This window comes from Odocoileus virginianus, chromosome 22, assembly GCF_023699985.2.
Source record: "Odocoileus virginianus isolate 20LAN1187 ecotype Illinois chromosome 22, Ovbor_1.2, whole genome shotgun sequence".
In the NCBI taxonomy this organism is placed as follows: domain Eukaryota; kingdom Metazoa; phylum Chordata; class Mammalia; order Artiodactyla; family Cervidae; genus Odocoileus; species Odocoileus virginianus.
The window spans coordinates 24,514,139-24,533,284 of record NC_069695.1 but is presented as its reverse complement, the minus strand read 5'-3'; the positions used below and the strand labels follow the sequence as shown (position 1 = coordinate 24,533,284).

The 19,146-nt window shown below is 36.3% G+C and overlaps 1 protein-coding gene, 1 long non-coding RNA gene and 1 pseudogene across 7 annotated transcripts in view; 1 reads left to right on the top strand and 2 right to left on the bottom strand.

Annotated features, from left to right (window-relative positions):
- The window catches only part of LOC139030383 (uncharacterized), a 45,681-nt gene extending 43,570 nt beyond the window's left edge, over positions 1-2,111 (top strand). The window contains exon 3 of the long non-coding RNA XR_011482743.1: positions 1,122-2,111. This is a non-coding gene — a long non-coding RNA (uncharacterized lncRNA). The remainder of the gene's footprint in view (positions 1-1,121) is intronic.
- A 29-nt stretch (positions 2,112-2,140) lies between these two features.
- Positions 2,141-19,146, bottom strand: part of RBBP8 (RB binding protein 8, endonuclease) — an 80,172-nt gene continuing 63,166 nt past the window's right edge. For 5 of the 6 annotated variants that reach the window (XM_020881737.2, XM_020881735.2, XM_020881740.2 and 2 more), the window contains 7 exons: positions 16,900-16,988; positions 15,900-16,014; positions 12,255-12,398; positions 10,229-10,298; positions 8,226-8,322; positions 3,886-4,027; positions 2,141-2,556 (listed from right to left, as the gene is read on the bottom strand). In XM_020881737.2, coding sequence (XP_020737396.2) covers positions 2,459-2,556; positions 3,886-4,027; positions 8,226-8,322; positions 10,229-10,298; positions 12,255-12,398; positions 15,900-16,014; positions 16,900-16,988 — 755 coding nt within the window. In that variant the 3' untranslated portion in view covers positions 2,141-2,458. The remainder of the gene's footprint in view (positions 2,557-3,885; positions 4,028-8,225; positions 8,323-10,228; positions 10,299-12,254; positions 12,399-15,899; positions 16,015-16,899; positions 16,989-19,146) is intronic. The other variant, XM_070452736.1, reaches the window with a different exon arrangement.
- On the bottom strand, positions 6,833-8,183 carry LOC139030382 (STING ER exit protein pseudogene; annotated as a pseudogene).

Below are 19,146 nucleotides of genomic sequence, written 5' to 3'. Positions count from 1 at the left end.
TCAAATTCAGGTCCACTGAGTCGGTGATGCTATCTAATCCTACTAGTGTTATGTAATAGCTTTTTGCAACACTATTTCTTTTTGGCAATTACATTATGAATTAAAGATGACCTAGGGAGAAATCTTTGCAGTCTTTCAGAGTTGTTTTAGAGGGCCTAAGAATGTTCTCCAAGTTTTTAAATACATAAGCTAGATGCAATTTAAATTGAGTTTCTAATACATTAAGCCTACTAATAGCTGCCTTTCCAGTTGGATTTGGGGAAATTTTTCACTACATGAAAGGTGCTAGGAATATTCCTCTGCTTCACTTGTTCTTTTCTCTAGGTAGCATGTTATTATCTTCTGTATGTATCTGGGTACCATGATTAACTCATTCAGACTGCTACCTCTGACAACCTTAGGTTTCAAATGGTTTAATCAGAATGCCTGTCACAGGCAGGAAAGGTGTTAATCTAATGTTAAGTGCTAACAGAGGTTTTGCATGTTTTCAAACATTTAAATCACAGGTCTTCAACTTTGAAAAGCTCAGAGGTAACTTGAAACTATGTAACTACATACAAACAGTGACACATGTTTGTATGAAAATAGTTTAACATGTATGATGCTTTACAAATGAAGACAGTCTTTTCATACATATTAAATACCAAAGTGTACTTCTCCATTTAAATGTGTGACAAGTGTTTTTAAAAAGTGTCTATTACTTCATTTAAAGAGAGCTGATCAATGGCAGATAAGAGACCTCAGCTTACCCAATCTCACAGAGTAATTGAGGAAAAATGAAAAATGCTGCTTAAGGGGTTGGAATGCTGTCAAGTCACTATCAGGTAGACAATCTCCTATTGTCCCTGCTTATGCTACCTTAAAAAAAAACAAATCACTAGATGTATACAGCTCTAACTGCTCATCCTGTGGTGCCCTGTTCCAATTCGGGTGTTTCTGATTCTCGCCTGTCAGAAGCACTACGCCAAACAAGCTGATTCTTGAATCAGGCAACCCTGAGCTCTGACTTCACCTGTTATTAGAGGTAGCCGAATCACTGGGAAGGGCCTTCTGGAAAACTTTTTAAGAGGGACAAAAACAACTGATGTGTGTTTTTTTTCTTTTCTCTTCTACCTGCCTAGAACATGGACATGATGCTAGAGGTGGCATAACTAATAAAAGAATGGAGGCCACACATAAAGTATGAAAGAGCAGAAAGCTAGAAGAAATCTGGGTCCACCATGAGGGCACAGATCAGCTTTGGACCACTGATCTCCAAACTTTTCAACATTAGAAAAAAAACTAGTCATTTGTTATTTAATCTGATTTTGGGGTCGATTTTTTTCTATAGCTTAGTATTAAGTTGATTCATAAATTCACAAGATTAGTTGAAGATTAAAAGAAAAACCTATGTGAAAAGGGCAGCACAGTTCCTGGCATATAGTAGGTGACCAGTGAATGGCTAGTATCGGGAGATATTAGTTGACTGCCAGCAGAGAAGAAAAATCAAGCACGGGATGAACCACCTGAGATGGGAAGAGCAGCGCTGAACAGAAGCTACAATAGAGCTGTTTAAAAAAGAACTAAGATCGCGTTCAGAGCCAAACAATGTACAGAGGGTCTAACATACAAGTAGATACTAAATGTAAGTGATTTCTGATCCTGTGAAAACATAAACCTGATGCCATTTAATTCACATGAAAACCCTGATCAATGAGGAAGATGAGGCTGCAATACTATGATCAGGAGATGTTAATCTATAATACATGGCAAAGGAAAGAAAGTTATTTGCAGCCACTTTGAAAGGAATTCACTACAGAATACTGTGTGTGTGCATGCTAAATCTCTTGAGTCGTGTCTGACTCTTTGCAACCCTATAGACTATAGCCCACCAGGCTCTTCTGTCCATGGGATTCTCCAGGCAAGAATACTGGAGTGAGTTGCCATTTCCTTCTCCAACAGAATAGTACTTGAAGTTAATAAATGAAAGAAGCTGCTGAAAAGTTAAAGGAATATTAAAATTTAGCATTTTTAAAAAGACTTGAAAGTTGGGTATTAGGATGATCTACATAGGAGAATAAAAATCTGTAATGTTAACATGAAGTCACTGCTGAATGTGAATAGCAAGGGAAGATGGAGTAAAAAGAAGAGAGGAAACAAATCAGACTACAACTATTGTATTTTCAAAATTGTAATTAGGTATTACCAAATAAAGTAATAAACAACTCTTAATTTAGAGTGCAAAATAAAAGCACCTCGTTATTTACAAGGTGCAAAAGCAAGAAAATACAACATAAACTTATCCACATTTTTAAATAGTTGTCTGTGTGATGAGTAAATGCCATTTAAAAACACTTTCAATAGAAAAATGATTTTTAAACCAGTTTACAGAAGATAAAAAAAATCAATGTTTAACACCAACTTTAACTATAAATAACTAAAAAGAAAATTATCCTCTCTTCTGTTTTTGCTTCAACATTTATGTCTTCTGCTCTTTGCCTTTTGGAGAAAACACTGCATTGTAAGGCTGCCGTCTTTTTGGACGAGGACAAGGATCAAGGTCTTCTTTAATGTAACCTTAAAAATAAGTCACAAATTCAAAAGACTATATTTGCAATATACATATTTTAGCATATATCCAGTCAACATCTGTCTCATGTCATGCCTTTTAAGTTCACATGATTTTTCTATTAGCTGCTTGTGATGATGAATGATTTTACTACTTAGCATCAGTTTTCTCATCTGTGCTAAAAATAACAGCAGACATTTATCAAATGTGCTGCATACAACATTGTCTGGGATAACTCACAGTCCTCTGCAGTAGCTTCCACTACGCCTATTTCACAGCTGAGCTTATGGAGACCCAGGGAAGTCCGATAACTTGCTCAAGTTCCTAGAGCTGGGAAGGAAGTGAGTGGGGACTCTGCCAACATCTCACTCCAGAACTGGGGCTCTTGGGCACTTTCCTATTCTACCTCCCATTGGGTGCAAATGGGGACAAGTATTAAACATGATCTTTCGATTATAAGGATATTTATAAGGATAAATTTCGGTGCTTATCAAGAAGACTTTTTTTCAGTAGCTATTCGATGAGATGACATGGTCCCTATACTCTTCAGACTATTTGATTCTCCTAAGGGTGTCTCCTCCATGATGTAGTTTTCAGGAAGGACTGTGTCTGCCATACCCTGAGACCATATCAGGGGTGCAAACACAGGCTATATCCAGACTAATTCTATCTGATGAGCAAGCAGAGATATCACGTCAAAGAGGACCTGCTAAAAGGGAGAGTGGAAGTATGGTAACAGCTATAATAGACTTTGCATCTTTTGGAAAAGTTTCTTATGGCTAAAAAATTTGGAGCTTTAAAGCTGCATATGTTCTTCAATTCTATTAAATGTAAGCACTGTATTTGAAGGAGTGAGTTGCATGCTAACAGTTTTCCAAACAAAAGTCTTTTTTACTCAAATATGGTTTATAAATAACTAGCATTCTTGATAAGTGAAGTTTTAACAGCCAAATTCACAGCAGCCTCTTAAAAAAAAAAGATGCTTTTCAACAATATAACTTTGGCAACTTTTGTAAAGTTACTTTATTAAAAGTCATTTCGATGACTAGACAGAAGAGAAATTACTTTCTGAAATTTGAATGATAAAAAAAGCAGGTTAACACATACGCAGCTCATTAACATGCTTGTAAACAATGATTCCAATGAAGTTATTTGAAGAGTTAAACGTAAACCTTTTATCTTTAGGAAACTGTATTTGTGCCACAAAACTGGCTCTCAACTTATAGCAGAAGGTAAAGAACCATGAAGAAAAAGTTTAATGTTTAGACTTGGGTATATATATGTTATACACAGTATTTTTTTAAAGAGTTCCAAAATGTCGTAAGCTATACTCTCACCTCTTTCCATACAAGTCTGAGTAGAAGGAAAACCCACTTCCCAGAAATTCTCTGGTGTGTTGGGTGGAATGTAGCGAAATCGGTGTCTTGAGCAGGAAGCCAACTTCTTTTCTCTTTCTTCTGCTGGAAAATCTGCATAATACTGATAATAAAACTGGTTAGGTTTTCCACTGAGGAATAATAAATGGGAGTGTTATGCTTATTGATTAAAAACCAGAAGCGGAGCTAAAAAAACTATTAAAGTATTCAGCAAGCTAAGGAAAATGAATTCTTCTGGATAATATTAGTAAGTTATACCGCCTACCAGTAAATTACTACCTATAAATTACTGATAATAATGAGTGGCCTGTGAAATGTTTGCTCCACAAAGAGGGCTCGTATACTGTTTCCTTCATCAATAGTATCACAATTTTAAAAAAAAGCCAGCTGAACTTTACAGTGAGTGTGCTCAGTGGTATAGCGGATTTACATACATACAAACTATTAATTTTTCTCAGACCAGTAACAAAAAAGCCAAGGCCTGTGCTCTGAACAGCATATTTCTCAACTGTTATTTGGATATAGCGTGTGTTTTGAAGTAATTTTCCTTTCACTACAATTTTTTAAAATAAAAGTTTAGCTTTGAAGGTTGTAGGCTTCAAGACTTTGCCCTTTTAAACTAGATCTATCAATTAGGATCAAAAGCATATTATTTTTTGCAACTGTGACCATAAAGAACCTAAACTTCATGCAAAGAAAGATAAAACTTATATGTGAAAACTATACAGGTCTTCAAGCTCTAGATCCAAAGAAAACAAAGCAATGGTGTAAAGTTTGATAAAACACAGATGACTGGATCACACAATCCAGCTAATTCTGTTTTACACTTGAGGAACTGAAAATCAAAGTGATATTTTACCAAATATTTTACCTATTGAAAGTGGCAGACTTAGGATCAGAATTTTTTTTTTGAAGTGAGGGTTTTTAACATATTTTTCTTTCACACAGACAAAACAACAGTAGGTGAGGGTGGCTGTAACACAGCGGGCAGGTGGAAGAGTGCTTGAAGATGAAGTCAGGAAATGGGTGTGAGTTTGTTGTCCTTGATAAGGGCTTTGATTTCATTTCTTAGAGAAGATGACATTTAAGGATTCTGGGCAGAAGACTGACATGATTTAACTTTTATTCTAAGAAGATCATTCAGAAGAAGAGACTATTTATTGCTGTGTTGAACATACAATCAATAGCATTTGCCGACAGATCCATTACTGAGATATGAGAGATGAAAGAAGATGCCTAAAAGATGTCTGGTTTAAACACTAGGAGAATGGACATATAGAAGGCTCAGAGGTAAGGGCTGAGAACTAGAGGTAGAAAGTGTATGTTTGCTTTATGATGTGAAATTTGAGGTGACTATTACACAGCCATACATGTGTTGCATGTTCACTGAATATTTCACATGGAATATGAAATAGGAAATATTTCAGAACTGTAAGTAGATAGATCGTATTTAGATATATGTGACTGGCACTTTCACTCTTGGTCATGAAGGAATAACAGGGAACAGATTTACACTCTATCTTAGAAAACTAAAAAAAAAAATGGAATAAAACACATGAAACAATGTTTTCAGAAACTGAATAACAGCACAAAAAAATGATTTCTGAGAAGGAAAGTAAATTGTTTCCAGTGAAAGAGTTTTTTCTAATTGGTAATTTCAGTTCCAGTTATAACTAAAAACTGGAGGTTCAGTTAGTATAGATCACATGATATATTCAATTTGTATTATGAAAACTCATGATACATTGAGGGTTTGCTTGTTATCTCCAAACTGCTTTCCAAATTAGTGACCTCAGTGTACACTCTCACTGTTAGTTTATGACAGCACGTCTCACCAAATGCTTACCTGCACTGTAACCTATTCACACACAACTTTAATGTGCTTGTGTGTGTGTGTGCGCGCGTGTGTGTGCGCGCGTGCGTGCACGCACGCAAAGTCACTTCAGTCATGTGCAACTCTGTGTGACCCTACGGACTGCGGCCCGCCAGGCTCCTCTGTCCATGGGATTTTCTAGCTATAGTTTTTAAAAAGAAAATTTAAGGGGGAAATAAATACATTGCTGGAAACAAGTATCCAACAGCTAAAGGAGAGCAAGAGAAGAAACAAAAACAGCAAGTTTCAGAAAAACACAGAATCTCCTAGGACTCTTCAGTAACAGAACAATTAGTACAATCTACTTCAAGATACACATCTAGTCCAAGACACCCAAAATAAAAAAGGAAAATGCAGGTGGGTTCTAAGGATGGAGTAGAATCTGTTCATTCTATTTTTAGAAAGGAAAATGTTTAGGGGAAAAAAAAGAGCTTATGGTTATACTGGTTATTTAGAAAAAACAATTATGAGTATACCTCATTTCCTGAGTGCTGATGTTTAAGTAAAAAATGTTACAGCAAAGTTTCTGACTGAAATATCAAAATTTTCCCCAATAGTATATGTATTAAAGTCTCCACTATAATATAACACAAGGGGAAAAAATTAAAAGAAATACAAATAAATATAGAAAAAACAAATGGCATAAATGTCTTTTTTTTTTTTTTTAAAGAGTCAACAGATAACTTTTATTTATCTCAGTTATCATTTCTTACTCTATCACATCTCCCTCCCACATGCCCACATAAGGGAGCAACATTCTCAGCTACTTGACAGGATGGTAGCTCCCTTGGGTTGCATACCCAGATCCCATTTTCATTCAGATCTGAGCTATCTTGCCCCCTTACTGGAATCTGACTTTTCCCTCTGTTAGTACAATGTATGATGAGGGTTGGTTTGCCTGCAGTTTTAATATTACAGGTAAAGGGAACTTTATGCAGATTCTGGCTCGTTACGGATTTTCTCAGACAGTGGAGAAATTCAAACCCTAGCCAATACCTGTCAGTCTAAGAACAGAGACAGAGCCATGTAAAAGGATCTGGCCTGCTGTAACTTTAAATATAACTCATGCAGCTTTTTTCTATGACACATCACAATATTTTTTTTCAAAAATCTTTAAACATTTCATTAACTTTGAAGAAAGAATAAGAACAGTTTCTTCATAAACTAGAGACACACAAGCATTGATCTATTCATAGACCTGCTTCTACACAGATGAAGAAGTTTACATCAAATGAACAAAAAATAGTACAGAAGACATAAATACAGGAAGACTGAGAAAAATCTGTCTCTAGAAATCAGGTCAGATGGACTCAAAGTAGGATAATCACTGGGAAGCCACGTAAAGCTTTCTGTTGGAGCATAAAGGTAGAATAAGTTCATGTAGTCAAGAAAACACTCTTCTTCATCCTCATCTTAAATGCTTGCCTCCAGCCTGGGTCCACAGAAAGGACCCGATCACTTGAACTGGTTGTCAATCAAGGTTCCCTTCATTTTTGCTTTCTTGGCTTCCAGTTCAGCCAGCTCCTGCAGGCGCCTTTTGCTCATGCCTTTGCGCTCCAGCTGCTTTTCAATCACCTTGGCATTCTGAGCATAAGAGTCAGCAACTTCTCTAGCCTCAATCTCTTCTTCTTCTTCATCAATAGTAGACACAGTCACAGAGCTGAACTTGCCCATGTCTTTAGTCCGCTTGGTCATCATCACCTTCTTAGGAGGCTCTTGTTTCTGAGTGTATACGTTCGTTTTCCCAAAACCCTGGCCAAACTTGACCACTGCTCCATCCACAATGAAGGTCACAGGAGCATTCTTGGGCTGGGACTGGTAGAAGAGCGGCAGCCCACACTTTGCACATTTCTTCCTGTACTGCCGTTCAATGCCTTCAGGTCTCCGAAGATATATAGTCTCCTCATCTTCGGTGTTACAAAACTTGTGGGCGTGTTTGGCACCATCAATCACACGGGACCGGTCCCGGGGCCTCATGGGCAACTTCTCTAACTGACAGTCCAGCACCAGGACCATCTGGCCGCACAAACAGTAGTAGACGTGAAGGGGCTTCTCGCCGTCGTCATATTCCTCCCGGTCCCGGGTGTCAGAGCAGACAACGGACCGGGACACTACTTTAGGCATACTTCAGAGCGGCAGCCAGGAAACGCTAAGCCCGGCATAAATGTCTTAAGCTAGAAGTAAGAACTAGTACTGAGGCTCCACATTCACTTAAAGAGAATCTAAGAGAAATGGAGGGCTTTCCTTTTCATCTATTTATATCTCTCAGGTCCTAGCCAGTCTGTATACTCTATGTATTATTCTGTTATTCTTGGCTCAAACTTGTTTCTAGATACAAATATGGTTTATATCTATGATTTTTAAATCATGCATATGAAGTCATAACTTAAAAAAAAACCCAAATGACAGTGTTTACATTTGTACTTACAATTTCACATTCCTTACATGTGTGTCCAAGTAATTTTCTTCTCTCTTCTTTCTTCCGAACCACCTCAATATGAGGAAAATTCTGTAATTCAGTCTCTCTGGGGGAAAAATAAATTAATCTGTTACTATAGAGACCTTTGGTTTACATTTTAAATTAGCAAACATGAGCATCCAGAGGAAAAATAATCCCCATTCATTCATTTTATTTGAAATGCTTCCTCAGTACGTGAGAGACAAAAGCATTTCTTCATCTCTCTTCACTAAAATGCTAAGTGCCTACTACATATCAGTTATTTTTACAAATACTTTTCTCTAACTGAAAAAGATAACTATTACTTCCTATTTTTGCCTCTGGCTGGCTGAAATTAGTTATTAGGTTGTGTGGTAAACTATAAAACAACCTAATTAAAAAGGAATGCTGTTATTATTAAACTCAGTAACTGGTATTCAATAACATAACCGAGAGAGACTACTGCCTCTGTTGACTCAGTTTCTAGTACTATGAAACCATATATCAGGGCTAACCTGCTTCTCCCCGAAGAACAGATTCATTTGTCTGCATGTAATTTGCTATTTCCTCTAACAATCTCTTTTGTTGCTTCTGTCCGCCACCTTAAATTCTTCAGAATATTAGACACAACTATCATTTGTGCTTGGGTGGCTCAGATGGTAAACAATCCGCCTGCAGGGCAGGCGACCCAGGTTTGGTCCCTGGGTCTGAAAGATCCCCCAGAGAAGGGAGTGGCTACCCACTCCAGTACTACTGCCATGGAGATTTCCATGGACAGAGGAGCCTGGTGGGCTACAGTCCATGGGGTTGCAAAGAGTTGGACTGAGTGACTAACACTTTCACTTTAAATGGATCAGATCCTACTATGAACCACTGGAAACCTAGGAAGGGTCAAAGTTACTGAGGTATTACAGATTAATGAGGTATGCAGTACTTTGGTCAGAAAAAGCAATCAGGAATCTTTATTAATATACTTGTATCCTGCTTTAAGAAGCCCAATATAGAAGACTCCAAACTTAGAAGTAAGCCAAGACTTATGTAACATCATCATTTGTTTATAATAGAAAATAACCCCAGTGAATTTAAACAGTCTGACTCAAAAAAAAAAAAAAAGATATTTTAAAATGACTTGTGGGTATCAGATCTACTCTTTTGAGGTATTTTGATAGCTGGCAGTGCTGTTCTTCAAAGGAAAGCTTTACATGCTCTATTTCAAAACGTGTAAGGTTCGAGGTCCTTAGTTTGCATAAATCCAACTCTCAATTATGGATCAACAGTGAACTTAAAAAGGAAGACAAAGAAGAGATAAAACAATATTGCTACAACTATATTTTCTTTCAAACAGTTTATGGACTCCTAAGTTTATACAGAATTTAGTCATGTCCTTTGACCAAAATCTCATCTGTTTCTGTTTAAATTTTTTTTAAGATTTAAAAATTCTCCTAAAATAATTCTGAAGCACAAACCTAAGGTTTGCCACCTAGTTAGTGAGTGAAAGTCACTTAGTCATGTCCAGCTCTTTGCGACCCCATGGACTATACAGTCCATGGAATTCTTCAGGCCAGAATTCTGGAGTGGGTAGACATTCCCTTCTCCAGGGGATCTTCCCAACCAGGAATCGAACCCAGGTCTCCCACATTGCAGGCGGATTCTTTACTAGCTGAGTCACCAGGGAAGCCCAAGTTACAGTATTCAACAAATTCCTGAAGTTCAAATAAAGTTCACAATAAAATAGGGTAAGAATAAAGTATGTTATAATAAAGCAGAAAAAATAACTGTTACCACCATCCAAAAAACGGTGTGATGGTAAAAAAAAAAACTTTCTTATTTTCAAAATTTGTCATTTTTTATACCTGAGTTCCAGTTTTGTTATGGTCGGAAGGGGCATTCTATTTTAACCAAAGTAGCAATTTTCACAGTTCAGACATGCTCTGACAAAGATAGTTCTGTTGTACTCCCAATCATATTGCTGGTATTAACCAAGGCCAACATACCTATCATCACCTTTAAAATATGGCTCCACAAATGCTTTCTGTTTGACTTTATCTTGTTTATCACCAGGAGCTATAAACAAAACAAGCATACCACAAACTTATTGTAGAACTTACTGAAAAGTAATTTGGTTTTTCTGTGGGGAAAAAAAAGACATATGCCAAAACATCTATTTTTATTGGATTTCATACTCTAGGCCCTAGGCAATTAGTTTAAGTTCTCTGTAATAAATTCTTTCCTTTCTTTTTCATCTGCCTAATAAGAAGAGTGCTGATTATCTCACCTCAGAATTACTGAAGAGATAAAAATCATAACCATAAAAGTATTTTAGACTTTAAAGAACTACTTAGATGCCTATTATCATTTGGCACCAAATGACAATAACAAGATAGGTTTTAATCTGTTCACTTATTAGTCCTGTTGACTTTTATAATGTGACTTTAAGGTAGTTGATAAATAGGAAATAGAAAGATTTAAAAATGTTATTAGAAAACTGGTGACAGAATAGGAATGAAAGCCCCTGGACCTGAATTTCAAGTTGTCTAGACTCAAATAGCTAATTGCTATCATCTGTTAAAATTATGAAAATTTATTGAGCATTGTGCTAATGTAGAACAGGGGAAGCCAGGTCTGCCGTCCTCATGGAATTTACACTGTAGTGAGGGAAACAGACATTAAGCAAGCAGACAGCTGAGGCTACTTGAATATCTCAGGTAATAGCTAATGATTAAAGAGAAGTCAGTCATGACAAGAGTACGAATGGTGAATGTTCTAGGTAAAAGTCCTCAATGGCAAAAAGTCTGGTACATTATATGATGTAAAAAGAGGACAGTGTGATTAATTCAGCCAAAAAAGGGAAGTGTTGGGAAAGATGGGGGCAGGGTTAGGTGTTGGGTGGGCAGGTACCCAACCATGATGGGCCTTGGGAGCCAAGAGAAGGAGTTTGAATTTTAAGTGCACTGGGAAGCCACTGAAGACTTTAAAACCATCTACTTTATTGAGGCATAATTTACATATACTGATTTTAAGTGCACTAAGATGAATTTTGACTAGTGTATATTCCAGTGTAGAAAGTGAAAGTGAAGTAGCTCAGTCGTGTCTGACTCTTTGCAACCCCATCGACTGTAGCCTACCAGGCTCCTCCATCCATGGGATTTTCCAGGCAAGAGTACTGGAGTGGATTGCCATTTCCTTCTCCAATATTCCAGTGTAACTGCTACCCAAATCAAGATACTGAACATGTCCATGCAAGTTACATATTCTGTTGTCTCTCATGCACAAGAACATTCTCTCATGTCTCTTCCCTCCCCTACAGTCACTCATTTAATTTCTATCACTGTAGCTTAGTTACGTCTGTTTTAGAACTTCATATCAATGAGATGATATACCATTTATTCTTTTCCATCTTTTGCATTTGTCTAGCTCAACAAATTTTGGAGACTAATCCATGTTGCTGAGTCTAGTAGTTACCTCCTTTTCATTGTGAAGTAGTATGAACATGTTTTCATTTTTTGTGGGTATATACCGAACAGTGGAATTCCTAGGTCACAATACAGGTATATGCTTAACTTTACAAAAAACTGACTGACCTCAATAAAGCTGTTTAAAAAGCCCCCTGATGAACTGGTTTCCAAAGTATAACCAATTTTCTACTCCAGCAATGCGAGAGTTCCAGCTGCTCTTCACCCTTGCTAGAGATACATGTTATCCACCTTTTCAACCATTTCTGTGGGTGTGAAGTATTGTCACCATCCCTGATGTTCAAGAGTGTTGGCCATCTTTTCATGTGCTTACTAGCCATTCAAATATCTTCTTTTCATTGAAGCATAACCCTCTGAACTATTTTTGGTAACTCTTCTATTAATCTGAAATTATCTTTAAAAAAAACTGAAAAAAAATTTATTCAATAAACATCAAGTTTTAATTGTTAAGATACCTCATTAGGCCTCTGTTAATAAGATTGATAACTTACTTTACTAAACTCAGTGTAATGGAAAAAAAACATAATTTGAAAGAAAATTGCCTTACTGTTTGTTTTTTTTGTAGTAGTTGACAATTCCTTCTCTTCATCTGCTACCTGGGGGAAGCTCTCTGCCAAACAGGACTCATATTCTTCATGTGTCGTCCGATCAAACATGTCTTCCAAGCTATCATTCATCTTTCTTTCTCCATCTATGTGAAAGAGCATCGGCTTAGGCCATAAGAAAGCGTTTTGCTTTCTAGGTAGACTAATACATAGAAACTTATAAGAACTGCCGCAAAATAATTTAGATGTGTATTAGGCAAGAATAAACCCCAAGTCTGGGTAATTACTGTACATTTACAAAGGTTTTTAATGTTATGCCTTCAACTGTCCTTTATTTATGTGAAGAAAATGCTGGGTTTTTGTTACTGTCATTATAAATGTTAAAACATCTTTTTCTATCAGCTCATGTATAATTCATAGTAAACCAAAAGGAACTACCAAAGGAATTGTGAGGAAGAGAAAATACAGCAATAATAAATGGTGAAAAAAATGAAGTTTAAATAAACTGTGTATAAATAACTGACATAAAAATCTCTATAATAGAGTTTTGTTTAGTTCTTTATTTTTCTAATGTAGCAGAGAAGTATTTTCTTGCATTATTATGAACACTTGGTAGTTCAGTGTTATAGAAATAGTGAATTCAATTCCATATTTGATATGCAAATACTAATTTCATCTTCAGAGTACTAACTGTTAGGTGGGCCAAGAAATTTGGGTTTTTCCGTAAGATGGTATGGAAAAACCCGAATGAATTTTTGGGCCAACCTAATACATTTTCACTATATAATCACATTTTAAAAAACCAGTTTACCAAAAATAGAAAGAAATTCAGTTGGCTAACAAATGTGACAAAACTGGAGCCTGCCAGGATTACTCTAATAATCACTACCGCCTCTCCCAGTGCAGATGCTCTAGTGCCTCAGCCCGTTTTCTCTTTCTCCAGCACTTACCATCATCTAGCACTTAACACTTGTTTCTCCCCTATTACAACGTAAATTCCATGAGACGCAGGTACTTTTGTTTATGATTTGCTCCAGTTCCTGATACAGAATTGTGTCTCCATAATTACTGAATGATGAAGCATTTGTTCATTTTTCATTCTGAGGATCAAATTTGTAAGTAAAAATAATTCCTGTGCGCTAGGCATTCCCAAAGCATTCTGTTTATGCTGTCAGTAAATCATAGTAAGTTAATGATTTCTTTTTGTTGCTGACGTCTGACTGTAAAATGCTTGAGGACAGACTACATCCTATTTTGATATGTAAGGATATATATCTACCATAGCATCTACTAAGTCAAACAGATATTAAAAATTTTTTTTGAACTGAATATTAGCAGTACCATTTAATGGTATGTTTCATCTTTAAGCTTATATTTCATCAATTCTAAGTATGAAAAAAACCTACCTTATGGGTAAAATGGACAGATTGTTCTCTCCTAAGTATGGGCTCAACAGTATCTCCTATCCCACCTGCTGTTCTTATAAATGTGATCATGGCACTCCTCCTATTGAGTCCAGATCATAAAAATGCTGTGCACTTCTGCCTTGCTCTTTGGGGATGCTTACTCTGGGAACCTAGTCTCTGTGCGGTAAGGAAGCTCAAACTAGCCCACATGGAAAGACTGTATGGAGAAACCCTGAGACTGAATGATGAGAGAGGAGCCAAGAGTCTCCCATCTATCGAGTCCTCTGCTGTTCCAGCTCCAGCCACTATCTGTATGAGACCCTGAGATAGAACCACCCAGCCCAGCCCTTCCTGAATTCCTGAGGCACAGAAACTATGAAAGATAAAAAAAATCGCTATTGTTCTAATCCTCTGATTTACTGGAGTGACTTATTGTACAGCAACAGTATTCATTATGCCTTATTTAGCTGAAATTATCTCCACTCATTAGTTTAAGTTCTGACTTTACCTCCATAAGCTACTTGTTTCAAATATATTTGGGAAGCTATCATCTTCTTAGATTAACTAGATAAATTAGAAGTCAAAGCTGCCATACTTTAGTTTTGCCCTTTTCTACAAAACTGAGGAAAACATCAGGAACTGGTACCAGGAACAAAATAATCTTAAAAGCAAAGTCATCTTCTTAAGAAGAAAGTTATGTAAGTGTCATTCACTATAAAAAGACAATAAATCACTGTTAAGGTTTTCCTTTTAGTAACTACTGTCCTTTTCACCATAGGCAGCCAGCTGTTTGATTGTATGGATAAATTATTCATTACTAAAGAACAAAGAATTAAGGAAAAGGCTGTTAAAATTTTCTTACTTACTGCATTTACTGCAGTGAGAGATAAGGTGTTTTTTTTTTTTTTTTTTAATATTGTAGTGGTTTTTGTCATACATTGACATGAATCAGCCATGGATTTACATGTATTCCCCATCCTGTTCCCCCCTCCCACCTCCCTCTCCACCCGATCCCTCTGGGTCTTCCCAGTGCACCAGCCCCAAGCACTTGTCTCATGCATCCAACCTGGGCTGATGATCTGTTTCACCCTAGATAATACACATGTTTCGATGCTGTTCTCTCGAAACATCCCACCCTCGCCTTCTCCCACAGAGTCCAAAAGTCTGTTCTGTACATCTGTGTCTCTTTTTCTGTTTTGCACAAGAAGCAAGAACAAGACCTGGGACCCTGAGCAGGTAGACTGGAGAATACAGGAAATGCACAAACAGTCTTGAGTGTCCTCAGTTTCTAACAGAGGATCATTGGAAAATGCCTCTGCTTTTAGCCCTGCATCCTGATGTGGCAGGTCCTAACTCTTCAACACGTGAGGGTGATGAATGACAACTATTCACAGTCTAGTTGATCTCGTGTCACATGCCTCTATATCAGAAACATTGCTAAGGTGGTGCCAACCCAAATCCTTCCACTGTTCCCACCTCTTTCAGAAAATCAAGGCTTTAGATGAAGAATTATCAGTTTCTTACTACAAAGGGCTGTAGACCCCCTAGTTTAGCCAAATCTCCTTTTCTACAGAAAAAAAAAAATGGCAGAGTCACTCATCATATACACTATTAGTCTGAGTTTACCACTCATTTGCAAATCTGTACTAAAGAGAGTCAAAAGAGTCGGACAAGACTTAGCAACTGAACAACAACTAATACTTCTCAGTAGAATCCACCCTTTTTCTCCTTATCAAATTGCTTTGGAAAATAATATTTCTAAAACAGGACTCTCAAGATTCCCTTTATACCTTTTATGAAAAAATTATCTTAACAAGGGATCAGGAAACTTTCTTAAAGGGTCAGGCACTAAATATTTTAGGCCTGTGGGGCCATAAGGTCTCTGCAGAAACTACTCAGTTCTGCTGCTGTGTCACACAGGCAGCCGTAGGCAATAAATGAAACAAGTGAGTGAGGCTGGGTTCCAGCAAAAATTTACTGACAAAACTGGCAGCTGGTTGAAGTTTGCTGACCCCTGGACACAACTTGAATTCTTTTGGAAATAAAAATTTTTTTTACTAAAGGTTTTTTTTTTTTGCTGAAATATGGAAACTAAGTTTTACTAAAGAGAAGTCTACTATTAGTTGGGGGGGGGACTGATTTATGGTGAAAAGGTCATTTATGCTCTTCAGTGCAATGGTATGACTATAAACTTCCTTCCACTTTGTATTAAAATTAAAAAACAAACAAAACAAATCTTACTTGGACTCTCTTCTTCCTTCTGCTCTTGCTTCTTCAGTTTTAAGAGCATGGTTTCACTAACCAACGTACAGTCCATGTCCACTGTCTCTCCTGCTAATCTTGACTGACTGCCATCCTGAATAAATGTTTAAAAATTCAAAATTTTAACTGTTATCCCTTATAGTTATTTTTTGGTGGAGGGGGGTGGTAAAAATATACATAAGTGTTACCATTTAAACCATTTTTTAAGTGTACACTTACACTTTAGTAGCATTAAGTAATATTTACTTTTACCCAAAGGAATATAGATATATTTTACAGGCATTTAAACCTAATGTATTAGCTTTGATATACAAGCATCATCTCTCAAGTCCAGGAAAAGGACTGCTGCCAAGGAAGAGAGAACTGTATGTTACCAAAATCCCTGGAGCTTCCTTTCCTCCCTAATCTGCTTCACAGAAATGAACATCAATGTACACTGAAAAGTTCGTAAGTCAAATCTGACTTCTTGATGGCTATGGATTACTCTAGCAACTGTTAAATATTTTATTAATATGCTACCATGTGCAAGAGAACTTCTCAAACTATGTAGAACCTAAATACAAGCCAAAAAAGTAATTTCTGCTATGAATGTTAACTAAAAAGAAAATACACAGCATTTAAAGAAACAGCCAACTAGGAAAAATGAAATTTTTTTCTTGAAGGTATGTTAAGTTAATCAATGCATACGATAGATTATTTTGATAAAAAATTAAATTATTTAATATGTAATTAGCATTTGACATTATTTTAAAACTATATTTTTCAGCAAACGTTTCTAAAAAGTCAGAAAGTATTATTACCCTTTCAAAAATACCATAAAATTGAAAAATAAATGTTATTATTTTGTAGTTTTCTGAATAAATATGTGAATGTTGTAAGAGGTGTGTGACTCTCAAGGTCACAGATGAATCAGGGGAGCAGGGTGACTAACAATACACTAGAATAACCACATGGGCTCTGATTCTACTTTCTAACTTACCTTTGTATCATCTACAGTAACATCCGCTTTATACTGAGAAAGGTCTGCTCCTGGATCTATACTCCACTGGATATTTTCAAAGGATACATCTTAGATAAGGAGAAAAAATACACAATTAAAAACAGATTTTTAAAATTCTCATTACTTTAAAACATTGTAGGACTCACAGAATGAGAAAAATATTTCCAAATCATGTGTCTTAATAGGACTTATACTGAGGATACATAAAGAACTCTCACAATTCAATAATAAGACAACCACTCCAACTGAGAATAAGCAAAGGACCTAAATAGACAATCCTTCAAAGAAAATGAAAATGGCCAGTAAGCACATGAAAAGAAGCTCAACATCATTAGCCATCAAAGAAAAGGCAAACCAAAAGCACAGTTGAGACATATTAATAACTTCACACCCATAGGATGGCTAGAATCAAAAAGACAGACAATGAAAACAAGTGTTGGTGAGAATATGGAGAAACAGGAACTCTCACATGCTGCTGGTGGGAATATAAACTGATGTAGCTCCTTTGGGAAAAGACAGATAGCTCCTCAAAAGGCTAAATATAGAGTTAGCATGCATGTGCTGTGCTTAGTCGTTCAGTCCTGTCCATCTCTTTGCGACCCTGTGAACTGTAGTCCACTAGGCTCCTCTGTCCATGGGGATCTCCAGGCAAAAATACTGGAGTGGGTTGCCATGCCCTCCTCCAGGGGATCTTCCTAACCCAGGGCTAGAACCCAGGTCTCCCGCATGGCAGGCAGATTCTTTACCGTCTGAGCCACCAGGGAGGCCCCAGAGTTAGCATATGGCCCACCAATTCTACTTCTAGGTATAACTCAAGAAAAATGAAACTTACATCCACACAAAATTGTATATCAATGTTCAAACCAGGATTACTTGTAACTGAAAAAACTGAAATAGTGAAAGAAGTCATAAAATATCATATATTGTACAATTCCATTTATATGACTACTTCAGAATATGCAAATCTATAGCAACAGAAAGTAGATTAAGTGGCTGCTTAGGACTGGGGAAGACGAGAGAGGCTGACTGCTAGCAGGTACTGTTCTTTGTATGGTGATGAAAATGTTCTAAACTTCAGAGTACAGTGATGGTGACACAATTGTGACTACATCAAAACCACCAAATTATACACTTTAATGACTGATTTTTATTTCAATAAAAAAAAATTTAAGTTAAAACTAACACTGGAGGAGGTTTCAATGTACGTTAATATACATGACAACTACATAAGGTACAGTTATAGAGTATAAAGTGGTAACAGTATTAACTCAAAGTAGATTGTGAAAGGTTAAGTAAGTATACCACAATCCCTACAGCAACCACAGGAAAAATAAAAATAAAAACAAAAAGATTAAAAAAAAGATCAGGAATAAGAGTTAAAAAAAATTTTTCATATAGAGACTGAAACCCTCACTGGAAGAATTACTAAAGAATGAGCTTCAGGAAAAAAGGAAAATAAATGCAGATGAAGGAATAAGTTTCCAATAAGGAATAAATATGGCATATGAAGAAATGAAAGGGCAAACAATGTTTTCAAACAAGAAGTTTAAAAACCCATATAAATTTGTATATACAAATAGTTAAGAGATATATATATATATATATACATGAATATACAAAAAAAAAGGACTGGCTATTTATATGGTGAGGAACAAGGTTTGGATGATAGATTTCTACTTTTATATTTTAAAAATCTGTATAGTTTAAGATCACCAGCCCAGGCTGGATGCATGAGACAAGTGCTCGGGCCTGGTGCACTGGGAAGACCCAGAGGAATCGGGTGGAGAGGGAGGTGGGAGGGGGATCAGGATGGGGAATACTTGTAAATCCATGGCTGATTCATGTCAATGTATGACAAAAACCACTACAATATGTAAAGTAATTAGCCTCCAACTAATAAAAATAAATGAAAAAAAAAATAAATCTGTATAGTTTAAATTTTTAAAGCTTTCTTTTTGTAAAGAAAACAAGAAACAACTACATAAAAGAAATCTATAAAATTACCTATAAAAGTAGGTATTAAAGATTTTGATTTATTTTTTCAAAAAGCAGAAGAGCAGGAAAATTTTAAGGTGAAACCAGTAAGACTTGTACTATAAACACAGAAACACACAGGGATAAACTATTTTTTCCAGAAACAATGAAATCTATCCAAAGAATGTAAATAATAAATTACAATACTCAATATAAATTCATTAAAAAGAGAGTGGAAATGCTATTTATAGT